The 14,172-nt window shown below is 40.0% G+C and overlaps 1 protein-coding gene across 1 annotated transcript in view; it reads left to right on the top strand.

Moving 5' to 3' along the window:
* CACNA2D3 (calcium voltage-gated channel auxiliary subunit alpha2delta 3) overlaps positions 1-14,172 on the top strand; it is a 1,089,703-nt gene that overhangs the window by 984,307 nt on the left and 91,224 nt on the right. The window contains exon 27 of the mRNA XM_069084367.1: positions 13,591-13,652. Coding sequence (XP_068940468.1) covers positions 13,591-13,652 — 62 coding nt within the window. The remainder of the gene's footprint in view (positions 1-13,590; positions 13,653-14,172) is intronic.

Raw genomic sequence — 14,172 nt, 5'->3', positions numbered from 1 at the left:
TTCCTTGACTTCTTTTGAGCATTGAGATTCAGTCCAATCGTTCAGACCCCAAATGTGGGAGACAGCTGCAACTGTCATTTATTATACTTCACCTATAGGTGACCGCTTTGGAATGGATGGGGCAGCAAAAAGTGAGGCAGGCAGGCACCAAGTTGGGTTTACAATGACAGCCATCAGTAGCCAGCATGGTTGCTGATTAAAATAGACCCGTGATGCTTCAAAGAAACTTTTCTGCTATTGCATTGCCATTAAGTGATAATGGGAGCTATGTTTTCTCTCCTCATCTTTCACCACTGAAATATATCATGGAACTCTTTGTTATTGAAAAGCATGTAAAAGAAAGATTACCCCCATGGTACCTCAGGGAATACTTCAGAAGTGAAATATGTAATCTGTTAGGGGTTATATTTAAAAGCCCTTCCTTTTATCACTGCATTTCCTCACCCCGCGTAAGCTAAAATATGAACTACATTTGTGCTGCTGTTACATTTTTTATTGCTGAAATAATATTATACCTGGGAGATTAATGTCCCGGCTTTACCAAGATTAAAATAACCAAATAGCACTTTGATCTGATGATTTTTTTCCCCCAAAATGGTTGTTTCTGATCTTTCTTCCTCCCTCGTAATCTTTGAAGAAAACATTACAATTTGCCAGTCTGACACCGAAGGAAACAGAAAGACAGCTGCCTTGTTTCTCTCATCTTCATGGGGATACTATGTTCTTAGTTTTGCTGAAATTAGTCCCAGGATTTCAATTGTCCTTTTCTTCCAACATTCCATCATGCAATTCATTAAAGTCTTCAGATGAAATGTTTAACAGATGAGTTATGTCATAAGTCATATTATGCTTTTAAATTGTTACTCACATGGTAAGCCATTTAGACTGGACATTAGTGGCTCTCTGGGATCCATTCCCTGTTTGTCTTAAAGAAGGTTAGAGTTCTTTCTTTTTCTCAACGCATCCAAACAACCGACATATTTTTAAAGTCCGGCTTGGATGTAAAATATTTCGATGAAGTGACACTTGGACACATAGCTTTTTCCACGTCTAATTAAACCCTTCAGCAAACAAACAAGAAGCAAACATTTACACAAATGTTACTTGGACGACTGTTATTAGATTTGACCCTTGATCCAGGCGAGTTGGTATCCAAATGTTCCCGGCTTTATTATAATCCTCTATACTATCAGTCTCTTCTCTTGGAGTCAAAGATTGTCATGGTGTAGAAAATCAATTGGACATTAAGGACAACGCAAACTGTTTTTCATTGTGTGTTGGCAAAAGGGGTTTGGGGACAGAGTGTTAGCTATTAACAGGGTGCTAAGCTATTCCAAATAGCTGCTCGCCTCAGCAAATATGATTGAGTGATAGGAGAATGGCCTGTAGCAAAGGATGTTAGTTTTCTTTGAATAATGAGAATGGGAGGGAGGAAGAATAAACTCTCAAAATAATTTGTGGGCTGGAGGATTTAGAATGCTAGAAAGCTTCCTGATTTTCCATTGTACCAGCACATTGTAAAGATGTGTTTGGGACAAGAATATAACCAACATGTGGGTAAGAACAATTTTGTTACCAACACATTTTACACAGTATGTGTGTGTGTGTGTGTGTGAGTGTGTGTGTGTACACACACACAAGTATATATCCGTGTATTTTTTGTCTTCATTAAGTTGACTTGAATTTGTGTAAACTTAGACAACTCCTCTTATACTAAGGGATTGCTTCATAATGTAGGGATAGCACCACCGTAGGACTCACTTTTATTATTGCTTCATTGTTAGTGGGTACACCCTCTTGAAATTACCTTATATATACTTTATGATCTCTTGTCTGTATACATGTTCCATCTCACCCCTCCCACTCCCAAGTAGATTGCAAACTCCTTGGGGGCAGGATGAGTCTTCTTTTACAGAGTCACTTGTCCAGATGACAGCTCTATGAGCCATCTTTTCTTTTCATGGTAGTAAGGAATGCATTCATAAATTTCAGTAATTCTAGTTATTTCCAGTCTGTCATCTTGTCTAGGTTTAAAACTTCTAGACAGACACCTCATGGGTAATTGTATCTATTTGATTCTCATTTCCCTACTTTCTCTGATTCTTCTGTGAATTATAGATGGCCTTATGCACCATACAGGTGAGATCTACCTGCAGCTGGGATTTTATCCATTTCATGGACAATGTTTCCATAAAAACACTCCTGAAATAAGGACAATCCTTAGGATATTCTTCCTCTTTACCTCAGCCTGGTGCAATCTTTTGTTTTCTTGAAAACAGTATGGTTGCCACCTCCTACAGGAAGTTTATTTTGATCACTCCCCCCCCCCCCCCCACTTATTATTACTATTTTTCTCTTGCAATTATCTTAGGGTATAATGGCAATGGGAATTTGAAGATCTTCCCTGCCCCTTAATAGACCTAGGGGGAAGCTTGAAAACCTCCCCTGCTTTGAAAGTACTCTGCCCCCTGATAGGCTGAATGTGGTCACATGGAGCCTGTAGTGGGAGGAGTTTGCTGAAGGGAAGCAGAGCCCACAGGAAGCTGGTCAGAGCTAGCCAGATGGCGGGGTCAGAGGAGCTCAGACAAGGAGACAGAGAGGTTTGTGAGTAGATACTGATCTTGCATTAGTTTGTGAGAAGGCTGAAGGATGTTGTGGCTCTCTGATATTATGGCTTCTGAATGTCTTTGGTACTATGATGGAATTGGCTTACTGGTTTTGGGATTTGGTTTTCTGGTGTTTAAATGTTTCAGTTCTGCTCTTTACCTGGAGAATCTGGTATATTTTGCAATTGAATGTCATGCAACACTTATAGTCATGGTGTGTATTGTAATCTTGGGTGCTATAAATATTGCATTGGTTCTACATAGGCTTACTTTGTACTTTACTCATCTGTTTACATGCTGTATCCTCCCTCCCTTCCCCTTCAGGAGTAAATTCCTTAAGGGCAGTAACAATTTCATTTTTTGCTTCGTTTCCTCATTGGTAAAATGAAGTTAAAACATAATAGTACCCACCTCCCAGGGGTATTGCCAGGATCAAATGAGACAAACTATGTAAAGAACTTTGCAAATCTTCAAGTGCTACATAAATATTAGTGATTATTATGACTGTGGTTACTGTTACTGTTGTTATACTCAGCAGCTAGGAAAATGTGGTTGAAATGAATAAAGCAATTAAGGTCCTAAAAACCATTCTGTTTTTACAAGCATACATACTCCCTGTTTGGTCTTGTGCTAGAGTTTGCTTTTGCCCTCGGGGAGTTTGACAAGGTGTCTACATAGCCCAGTAGAATCAATGGCCATTAGCTTGGTTGGTGAGTATATGATGCTAATGGGAAGAAGGCTGTTGATTCCATTATCATGTGGTCCAAGGAAGCTCACTCCATTTCCCAGTCATAGACTCCAACCTTCACCAGAAAAGCCTCCTCACAAACCCTGGTGGTTGGATATGAAAGAAATTGGATCGTGTAAATCCAAGAGATGAACGATGGCCTTCCATGACATATTAAATCCAAAAGGTAAGTAGCCAAGGTGTTGTGGTGTGGGGAGCTGAGTAGGGAATAGCAGGAGATATAATGGAGAGTCCTAGACCTGCCAGTCTAAGTCCTTGAAGTCACAGCCACAGAGAAGTTTGATCTCATATCTACAGAGCTGGCCAAAGATGCATTGGTAGAAGGCATTACCACACTGGGAACCCCAATAATGAGATTCCTAGATTCAGACCAAAAGCAATTCTAGAAACTGTGTAGTACAAATTCTATTATTTCCATGGTACAGATAAATAACCAATGCATGAAGAATTTAAGTGACTTGCTAAAAGTCACAGAAATAACTTTTAGTAACATGATTAGAAGTAGAATCCAGTTTGCTTTTTCTACTGATTAAAATCATGGGGTCAACAATTCTGAGCCTGAAGAGACCTTAGAGATTGTCTGAGAGGTGGTATGGTGTGAGGAAAAGAGGAACAGATTTGAGAGTCAAAGGACCTGTGTTCAAATCCCAGCCCAGTTACTTAGAACCTGTGTAAACTGGGACAGCTCACCATCTTTCTGGGCAGCATTTTCTTCATGATGGTTCCTCAAATTCCTTTCAAATCTAAATCATAATCCTGTTATCTCAACATCTAGTCCAGTGGTTCTCAGGTTTTTGTTCTGAAAAAACCCCTCTTAAAAATTATTGTGGACCTCAAAGAGCTTTTTCTTTATGTGGGTTTATGTATTGATCTGTACTGTGTTAGAAATTAAAATCTTATTTTTATTATAGAAGTAGTATTAACCTCATGGACATCCTATAACGGTCCCAGGGAAATCTAGGATACCCGAAGCTACATTCTGAGAACTGCTGGTTTCAGCAAACCACTTCATTTTAAAGAGGAGAGAAATGAGGGTCAGAGAGGTTATGACTTGTCCAAGGACAACAGTGAATAAAGGCCTGACTTGAGATTCAAACTGAGGTTCTCTTCTCCAAATGGAATACAGATTTCACTTTCCTCCATGACCTTATTCACTGATGGAATTAGGATAAGTCCTCCCTCTTGTAGATCACTCTTTCATGCATGTATGTATCAGCATGTGCATGCGATGTGTGTTGTATATCCTTTGCAAACTGGATTTGGGCTCCTAGGGCATGTTGCAAGTTGAAACACAACCCACAAAATATTTCTAAATGAATACAATATGAAAATGGTATTTGATTTCTAATTTTACATGTAACATTGTTATATTGTGAGTTTCATATTACACAAGGATGCATTTCCATTAGCGTGATATGAAATGCATGCATGATTGCATCTTGAATGCATTTGAATATAACATCACTGGAAATGTAATTTGTATTCTCAAATTTTATGAAGCAAAATAAATACATCTTAGTGGTGGTAGCCACATGGCCTGTGCTGCATTCAGTCTTTGTGTGTTTCTCAAGCTAATTATCAGCTTCCCCCTGCAAAGCCAAACCCTCATGCACTGGCCAAGCTGATCGAATTTGAGGCCTGCATACCTCAATCAGACTCGCTCCCGCCATCTCCTGGTAGCAAGCCCAATCCTAGAGAGTCTTGGAAATTAAAGAAAATGCAGGCCTATTCCCCAGACATTTGCCTAATACCTTTTGGTCAAAGTTGTGTTTCCAATAGCTTTTGTATTGTTGTTGAATTGCAGATGCTCAGTTCTCAATGGATTCTCCACTTGTGGAATGCATGCGTTTTACCCAGAATGCATTTTTTCATCTCAGCTTCTGGTAGCAGATTTGCCCTGTGCCTGTGGCCCACTGGGGACCTTCTGCTATGCGTTCGGGCAAGGTTAGCATGCTTGAAGAGAGATGTGGAATTCAGGTGGTGTTTCCCCACAAATAACTCAAGCCGACAAAAATATTGGTCACAACTGAGTCATGTCACCTAAGAGTAGTGGTTAGTTCTAAATTGTCTGGGTAATGGATGCCATGTTGTATGGTAGATTGAAAGTCACGGGACATGGGTTCATACCTGGTTCTGTCACAAACCTATCATGGCAACTAACATGTATATAACACATTTAGGCTCTTTACCTACATATAAAACACATGAGGTATTTTATATAAATCACTTTATTGGAGCCTTACAACAACCTTGTGAGGTAGGTGGTACAACTAGTGTTGTCTGTATTTGATAGACAAGGACATCGAGGGTCAGAGAGATTAAGGGATATGCCAGTAGTCATATTTACCCTTCATAATTGTTAGAGGAGGAATCTGATCCCAGGTCTTCTTGACTTTAAGACCAGCATGTAATCTACTATGGCACGACCACCTCTCACTGGCATGGCGTGTCTGCCTCTCACTCTAGTTGTGAAATGCCAGTCAAGGCCCTTCCATCTTCTGGTCCTCAGTTTCCTCTTTAGTCAAACAGGGAACTCTGTTGTCAAAAAGATCTCCGTCTTCCTATGAGAGGTTCATAGTTAATGTTCTCTATACTCTTATTTAGGTGGATAAAGTGACTGATTTTTTGGTAATAGAATAAATATATTAAAATGTAAGTTCCCCCTTCATATGTTCACTGAAAGCATCATTGGGACAGATGTATTAGTAGATAGGACGATGGGGATATTTCTGTTCCCACAGAGATTTGATTTCTCTGCTAGGCCTCTGTATTCTGAAAGCTGTTAATTCCATCTAACGGAGATTGTGAGTACTCAGTATGGTGACATCTATTTAAAATGTTATATTTATGTTTTTAAGAATCTGTATTGCTTCTACATGATTGCTGGCAAAAGTTCTATCTGTGATCGTGATCCAACCCCAGTAATTTATTGCTTGGGTTTTCAAGTTTATACTAAGATAGGTCTTTGTCATATGGAGATTTGTTGTACATCAAAAATAGTGAGTTTCTGATGGAGAATCTTACCAGGAAGCCATGGCTTGCTAGATATTTGATGAGATTTGACTTGTAGTCTCCCATTTCCATGTATGATCTGCATTAATCAGTAAGACCAGGGTCCTTAAAGATAAGCTTTCTGTAACTTCTAGTAGGAATGGTCTGCTCCTGACTTGCTAGCATAAATATTTCATTCTCCATAAACAAATCTTTATGCCTTAGACATTTGTTTGGTGCTCTTCTATTTGTTGAGTTCATGTGGATGTTGTCCATGAAGGGCCTTTTGGGTCTATTCTTGGATCCTGACTGCTTTTTAGATCCCACCCAGGGGTGAGTCACTCTGGTTATATTTGGTAGATGATAAGAGTTTTGTTAGTGATGATGATGATGATGAACAAAAAATATCTTCATGTCTCTTGAGAGGCCTAAGGCAAATTACTTAGATTATAGGTTATTGAGGGGTTAAGAGCTACATTTTTGGAGGGAATTTCTAAAGTAGACCAAGATAATCAAAGGATCTCTAGGTATTGAGGTATCTAGGCATATTTTTGTCTACAGGCATAACAGAGGATCCTTTCCCAGAATGCTTTGTGTTGGATTTCTCAAATTAATTTCTTGCTAGCATTTATGCAAAGCTATTTGGAGAGATGTTGATTTATATTACATCCATTTCAGTTCCGTGAGACAGGCATCATTGGGAGCTGCACTCACATTGTCTCCTCACTCTTTACTACTCCGAAGAAACACCTCAATGAATGATTCTTGTGGAATAATCATGTACAAGAAGCATCTCGGGGTCAAAGAGTTTTTTTCTTGAGATTTATTCAGCTACAGGTGGGGCCCGTTTCATGTTGGCATTTGTTACCACAGTAGCTTTTTTTCACTAGTCTTATGCCTTCGTTGTGGCAGGGGGCACTCCAGGAGGAGCTCACTCTATCAGAGCAAGTTATCCAATTCTCTCCAACTGCTGCTCTGAAGGAGTTTCTCCAGTCCGTGAGAGGCTGGCATTTGTCTAGTCAGATTCTCAGTTTGGGTCTGCAGGAGGACATTGCAGGGGTGAATTTTTGATGTTATGGAGCGGATAGGGATCGGATGGGACAGGAAGAGTCAAATGGGAGAAAACAAAGAATTGGCTGTGAGTGGAGTTTCTGGAGGAAATATCTACATGTAACCTTCTCATCCCACAGAGTATCCAAGGACATACAGCAAGAAGCCATTATTCATTTCATGAGACTAGAGGATCTCAGGACACCTAGAGGGGATATATACCATGCTGGCAATTCTCCATGTTTTTGAAGTCACTATACCATCTAGCGAGGAGCTATTTTTTTGCTCCAAACTGGTTAAGCAGATGACCATGTGGCATCTCTTAACTACAAGATGGATTAGACAGCTTCTAGGATCCCTTGTAATGTTAACAATCCTCTCATCTGTGACTCAGTAATAAGACTAGTGGGAGGCCGAATAGCCCTTTGCAAAGTAAGTTGTAGAAAGCACCAAAGAACATTTCCTATTGGATGAATTATCTTGTGTAAAATATTGACAATGGTTAGAACAAAGACAAAGAGTTGGTCCTGTGAAATGCCTCTGTTCCAAAAGAGGATAGGTATGAGTTAAAATGACAGTTGGTATTTGAAGAAAATGAAAAGTGAGTTGCCTATTCACTGTTATTAAATTTGAGGTGAGGTCGATTTCAATATTCTCATTTTCGCTATTTCAAGGGAAATTCTATAACCTCAAACCTTGATTGAACATCTGCTATGTGTAAATCACAGCATTAGACAGTGAGATTTAAAGTTTTGTCCCAAGTGATCTTCTTTTCTCCATCATATCTATGCCTACTCCTTGATAATCTCATCAGTTCTTTTAGTTTTTAACAGTCGTCTCTTTGCCAACAAGTCTCTGATCATTATGTTTAAGATAGGTCTCTCCCTAGTTTTGTCTCATACTACCAACTACCCAATGGGCACATCCAAAATGGAACTAATTATCTTTTCCCTCAAATATTCCCCTTTTCCAAATTTTCCTATTTCCAGGAAAAATGTCCCACTACCCTTTTAGTCTCCCAGACTCAAAACGTCAGCATTCTCCCCAGTTCCCTACCCAACAGACCCAAGTAGTTGCCCAATCTTACACTTTTTTCCTCCTCACCATCTCTCGCATCCAACCTCTCCTCCCTACTTACATAGCTGCTCCCTTTGATCAGGCCCTGTCCATCTCTTACCTGAACTATTGTAACACCTTCCACATCATTCTTCATGTCTCACAGCTCTCCCTACTTCAGTCTATCCTACACACAGCTGCCCAAGTCATGTTTCTACCTGCTATATATCACTGCTCAACTTAGTTAACTCCGGTGTCTCTAGGACAAAATACAAATATCCTGGTTGAGTTTTGAAAATTCTGCACATCATGTCACCAACCTGTCTTTTCAGGCTTATTGGACATTGTTCGCCTTCTTATACTATATGATATAGCCAAGCAGGCCCTTGTTTACATAGTCCTCTGGATGCCCCATCTCTAGGTGCTTGTTTTGTCCATCCTTCATGCTGGGAGCACATGCCTGTCCTACTCTGCCTCATGGAGTCTCTCTCCTCCTTATAGATGAAGCCAAGTACAATCTTCTTCATGAAGCCTCTACTGATCCCCTCAGGTGTAAATGTTCTTTCTAATCTAACTTATATTTAATTATCATATATTTCCTAACTTTATTACGATGTTATGTTTAATTTCCCTTCTCACTAGGATGTAAACTGGGGTGACTACAGATTATTTCTTTCTTTATACTTGCATCTCTGTGTCTAGGACATAGAAGACACTTAACAAGTGCTTTGGGGGCATATGAAGGCTGTGCATTGGTGGAGTAGCAGGCGGGAGAATGAGAGGTGAACAATGATTAAGATATTAGTACAAGGCTATTGATGGCAAAGGAGAAATGCCAACAAAATGTTCTGTAAATAATACAAGATCCAGAAATGCCTTTGGACTAGGGTGAGCTGGGACTGGGCTGGGAGATTTCCAGGCTGTTTGTAGCAAAGGCATATGAGTTGAGAGAATTAGTAAGAAGAGAATTTGAGACAAGCGGCCGGCATTCCTGGTATTTGCACAAAGGAAGGTTTGTAAATGTACCAAGGCAGGAGACAGTATGCTGAAGTCAGAGAATACCTAAGGAATCCTGTTTGTAATTTAAGATTAGGAAGGTCAGCTGGAGTCAGATTATAATAGGTTTTGTAATCAAGAATGATAATAAAAATAACAAGAATAATAGCATTTACACAGTGCATCAAGGTTTTCAAACTGCTTTGCGTGCATTATCCCATACAATGTTTCTATTTTTCCTAAGGGCAATAGGGAGCCATAGAAGGTAGATCTTTTTCATAATTTCAAGGCAAACCTGCAGAAGTCTATTATAGCCATTAAGTTAGCTATAAGATGCACTCTTCACCATATGGTATTGGTTTTGTTGTAGAGCCTTTCGACGGGAAAGCGCTCAAAAGTCAGACTATGCCATTGGGAGCAGGGTAGGGTGCTGCTGATGGGGATGGCAGTAGAGGAACTAAGAACATGGGAATGACCAAACAGGAAAAACTGGGATCATTGCAGCCAATTTTATTTGATGGGGAGACGGGGTGCTTTTGAAACAGCCTTATGCTATGGACCAGTGAGGAAAAAGGAAAAAAGCACCTGGAAGGCTGCATATAGTTACGGGGCACCCAGACGAGAAAGATGTAGGCATGTTGGAGAGAGATCAGAGACGAGCAACAAAAATGATTAATGGCATGGAGGGATTGACTCATGGAGAAAGATGAAAGGCCCGTTTAGAGCTGGGTAAGCAGTGAGCAACGGGGCAGATGATAACAGCCTCCAAGTATGTGGAAGCAGAAACAGGGAAGAGGGAAAAGCTTCATTAGTGAGGTTCAATGGGGGCAGGGGCAGGAGACAGCTGGGGGGAGAGGGTAGGATGGAGGGAAGGAAGGGAGTCTTTAGGTGAGAGAATATATGACTTTTGAGATTCCCAAACAGAATCATTGATGGAAATCTCTTAAGGAAAGCTCAGTGGCATCAAGACTGGAAAAATCCCTTCAAAAGAACCTCTGTTGGACTTTTCCTTGGGTGTTGTGGATTTGAGATTTTCAAGAAATTTCCTGAGTAATTTTTGATGTCTTTATAAAGAAGATGATAATTCCATCTATTTAGAGTCATAAGGCTCTGAAATCTTAACCCATGTGTGTTTAGCAGCAAAGGGGTTCTCTTATCTTTTTTGTTTTATAAAAGAAGAAGTTGAGCTTCAAAAATAGGGTGCAATGGGAAGAGCATTGGCTCTGGCAGGAGATTCAGATCTTCCTCTGAGGTTGTCAGATTGTACTAAATTGGTTTAAATGGTGGAACCTCTCAGGGCCTCAGTTTCCTTATCTGTAAAAGGGAAGGGTTGTATTTGATGACCTGGGAGGTTCATTCTTGCCTTAGAGCTGCCTTGTCTATGCTCCTGTCTTGTCCAGGGTCACAGAACAAAGATATTGACTTAGCAGATCTGTCCCTGCCCATTCTTCAGGTGCATTTGGACAGGTATGGTATTCTTCCTGGTCTGGACAAGAGCTTATGCAAGAGAATTCAATTATTCCCATGATAAAATGATGAGAACATTATCAAAGCTATCTGATCCTCTGATTCCAAGTGGGATTTTCTTTAGAATCATCTTTGCATTGGGAGGGGAAAAAGAAACGTTTCAATCCTTTGTCTCAAATGCATAGAGTAAGAGGGAGTGTGACTGGCGCAGTTTGTCTTTTAATTAAGCCAGGTGGAAACCAGATGAGGCACTAGCCAAGGGGTTTCCTTGAAAGTGGCTAATGCCCAACATGCCTAGAGGGGCTTCCATGCTCCTTGGGGCCAGCATGTAGTCATTTGGTAAGATGAGGTTTGATAAAAGATAAAGAACAGCCTTTGGACTCCAAGGGATTTGCTAGTTAACATTTAACAACATAAATAACCCATCTCCAGCACTGAGCCCTTACAAGGTACTCTGTAGATGTGTGTGGAACGAAAGAAAGAACGAAAGAAAACAAATGAGTATTTTCTGAGTTTTAGGAAAGTGAAATCAGCAGTCTGAGTGCTTACTCCTTGGAATGGGTATTATTAGTGTAGTTTATGGAAGTTGTGTTTTAGTGCCAAGGGTACCTGGGGATTCTTAGATGTGCCAGCCCATTTCCCAGATGCATTTTCATAGGTTTTCTTCCTCCTCTTCCATTCTGGACCCAGTTCAGTTTCTTTCATACATTTTCTAGGAAGCAAACACCAAAGGGCTAGTACAATGATCTGTCTGTCTCATTGTATGGCACAATATGGACAGGCATCCTTCATCCATTTGTTTTTTGGACATGTTTGTTAGACCAACCTCTTTTGAATCTCTCTGAAGACTTCCAGCAGAGGACTTGGGCTTGAGCACCTCAAAAAGCAATTTCTGCCTGGAAGCAAAGATTATTTCCATTTCAGTTCTATTCAGGACATTCTACATGATGGAGGCAAACTGTAGTTTTTGCATGATACTCTGTGACTGTGAATCATGGAACACTGCAACCACCAAAGAATAAAGATGTCAGCCCATCTGATGGGCAATGGAAAGGTACACAGTAACACCCAGCAATTACCTATATACAAGAATTAGTGTCAAAGATTTAATACAGATAATGGTTGATCAGAAAGGGAGATGACCCAGTCTCTCATCAAAGTGAGAGTGAATGGAGGGGAGAATAGAACTGCCTTGATTCTCTTGGAATGCTAATGCCCTGTTTCAGGAGTCCTTAACCTAGAGTGCACAGATCTCACATGGACAAGTTTCAAAGGGTCCATAAACCTGCATGGAAAAAAGGATATCTGTATTTCGATATAATTGTTCTCCTTTGTCATCTAGCGTATTTTATATAATATAAATACACTTGGTTTTGAATCAGGGTCCATAGGCTTTTGGATGCACAAACAAAAAAAGGCTAAGAATGCTTGAATACAGGGCTCTAGCTCTTGAAGCAGATTCTCCGTGGAGGATTTATCACAGAATACAAATAATATTCACACACATTAGGAAAACACTGATGACTTACTTAAGGAATCCCTCTGTTGATGAGATTCTGACCTCACCAAAGAATGGAAACATGAGAATCTTACTTATTTTTTGTTCTATCCATAGGTAGTGAATGTTCTTTGTTTTTCAGAATGCCCAAGCACAAAGCAATGAAAAGTGTGTATGGAGTTGAGGGGATTGAGGATGGTGAATGGGATGAGATCTTAGTTTGGTTCCAGTAGGTTGAAAACTTCTTAAAGGTTTGAATCCCACAGAAGCAGAATGGGGCACCTTAGAAATGAGGTTTGAAATCCCCATCACTGGAGAGGTCTCACTTCAGAAAAGCTGATCACTTACTCAAGATGTTGAAAAGGGCAGTCATGCTTTGGGTAAAAAGGGCTGCTTTTTAGTCCTTTCCAAAACTACCTTGTATTTATACATTATATATGTCTTCATGTTGCCCTCCTTCAGGGCAGGAAGCATTTCACTTTTTCTTTGTATACCTAGTACTTAGCTTAATGACTAGAGTATAATAGATATTTAATAAAGTCTTATTAAGTCTTGGCTTTTGTACTTTACAGTTCTGAGGGTCTATCTCTTCTGACTCTACTTTCATTAAATTAATCCATAATCACTGACTAAAAATGTACTATGTGCTAGTCACTGGGCTAGATGCTGGGGATACAAATGAAAAAAGGGTCATATCATCAAGGGTCATACCTCTGAGTATTAAGCAAGTGCCCCAAAGATTGGCGAAGATCCCACCCCACGACCCAAAACACACATACCCTTATCAGGATTTAACCTCAAAATCTGATAGGCACACACCATACCTATTGTCCATATAACCTCCCAATACCAAAGAACTGAGAGTGGCAGTATGAACATTTGGGGCAGCCCTCTTGGTTTCTGTCTCTTGGAGGAGCCATCAGCTCCATTGTCAGACTGTTCTGCTCCAAGGAGCCATTTGGATTCTAGGAATGTGAAATTTTCCTATTCAGAAGATGAAAAACTCCTCCCTCTCACTGGGCATCACCACCATAATCATAATTTTCATGTTTCTTTTTTCTGTTGTTGCCTGAATAGAGGCATTTTACTATGCTGGGATGGGCAATTTTCGAAGATAATCTCAGATAATTGTGTAAAATAGGTTTGTAATGTTTTGTTTTATTTATAATTTGTACCAGCTGTAGGAATTCAGATGAAACTTGAATTTTTCCAGCGGAAGTTCTGGACCGCCAGCAGACAGGTAAGTTATAATCAGTATGTTGAGGCATTAACAGCTCTGCTATTATATAGGTGTTCCCATTTGGATCTGCTGAGCTAGAGAAGTGCCAGATTTTCAAAGGAATTTTTGCAGAACTCCAAACCACTAGGGATCTAGATTCTCTTTTGTTTCACTGCATTAGAAAAGGTTGGTCAGAAGATGAAACTACACATTCTGGGCAATATCATGGTGGCTGGCCCAAGAGCGATGCAAATTGTGTCCTTCCAAATGGGATGATTTCTTAAATATCCCCAAGTAGGAATAGCTTCCATGTCAGATAAATTAGTTTATTTTCCATGTAACTTTATCTTCATCTCTGTAGGACTCAGAGAGTGTTTTTCAGCTTTTCTTACCAAATACAATAACAATATGGAAAGTGCTTTGCAAAACTTAAGGTCCTATAGGAGGAGGAGGAGGAAGAGGAGGAGGAGGAGGAAGAGGAAGAAGAAGAAGAAGAAGAAGAAGAAGAAGAAGAAGAAGAAGAAGAAGAAGAAGAAGAAGA

Source organism: Petaurus breviceps, unplaced genomic scaffold, assembly GCF_028583685.1.
Source record: "Petaurus breviceps papuanus isolate PSGF00001 unplaced genomic scaffold, PetGlider_PUasm1.0 174, whole genome shotgun sequence".
Taxonomy (NCBI): Eukaryota; Metazoa; Chordata; class Mammalia; order Diprotodontia; family Petauridae; genus Petaurus; species Petaurus breviceps.
This window is presented reverse-complemented; position numbering and strand designations above follow the sequence as displayed.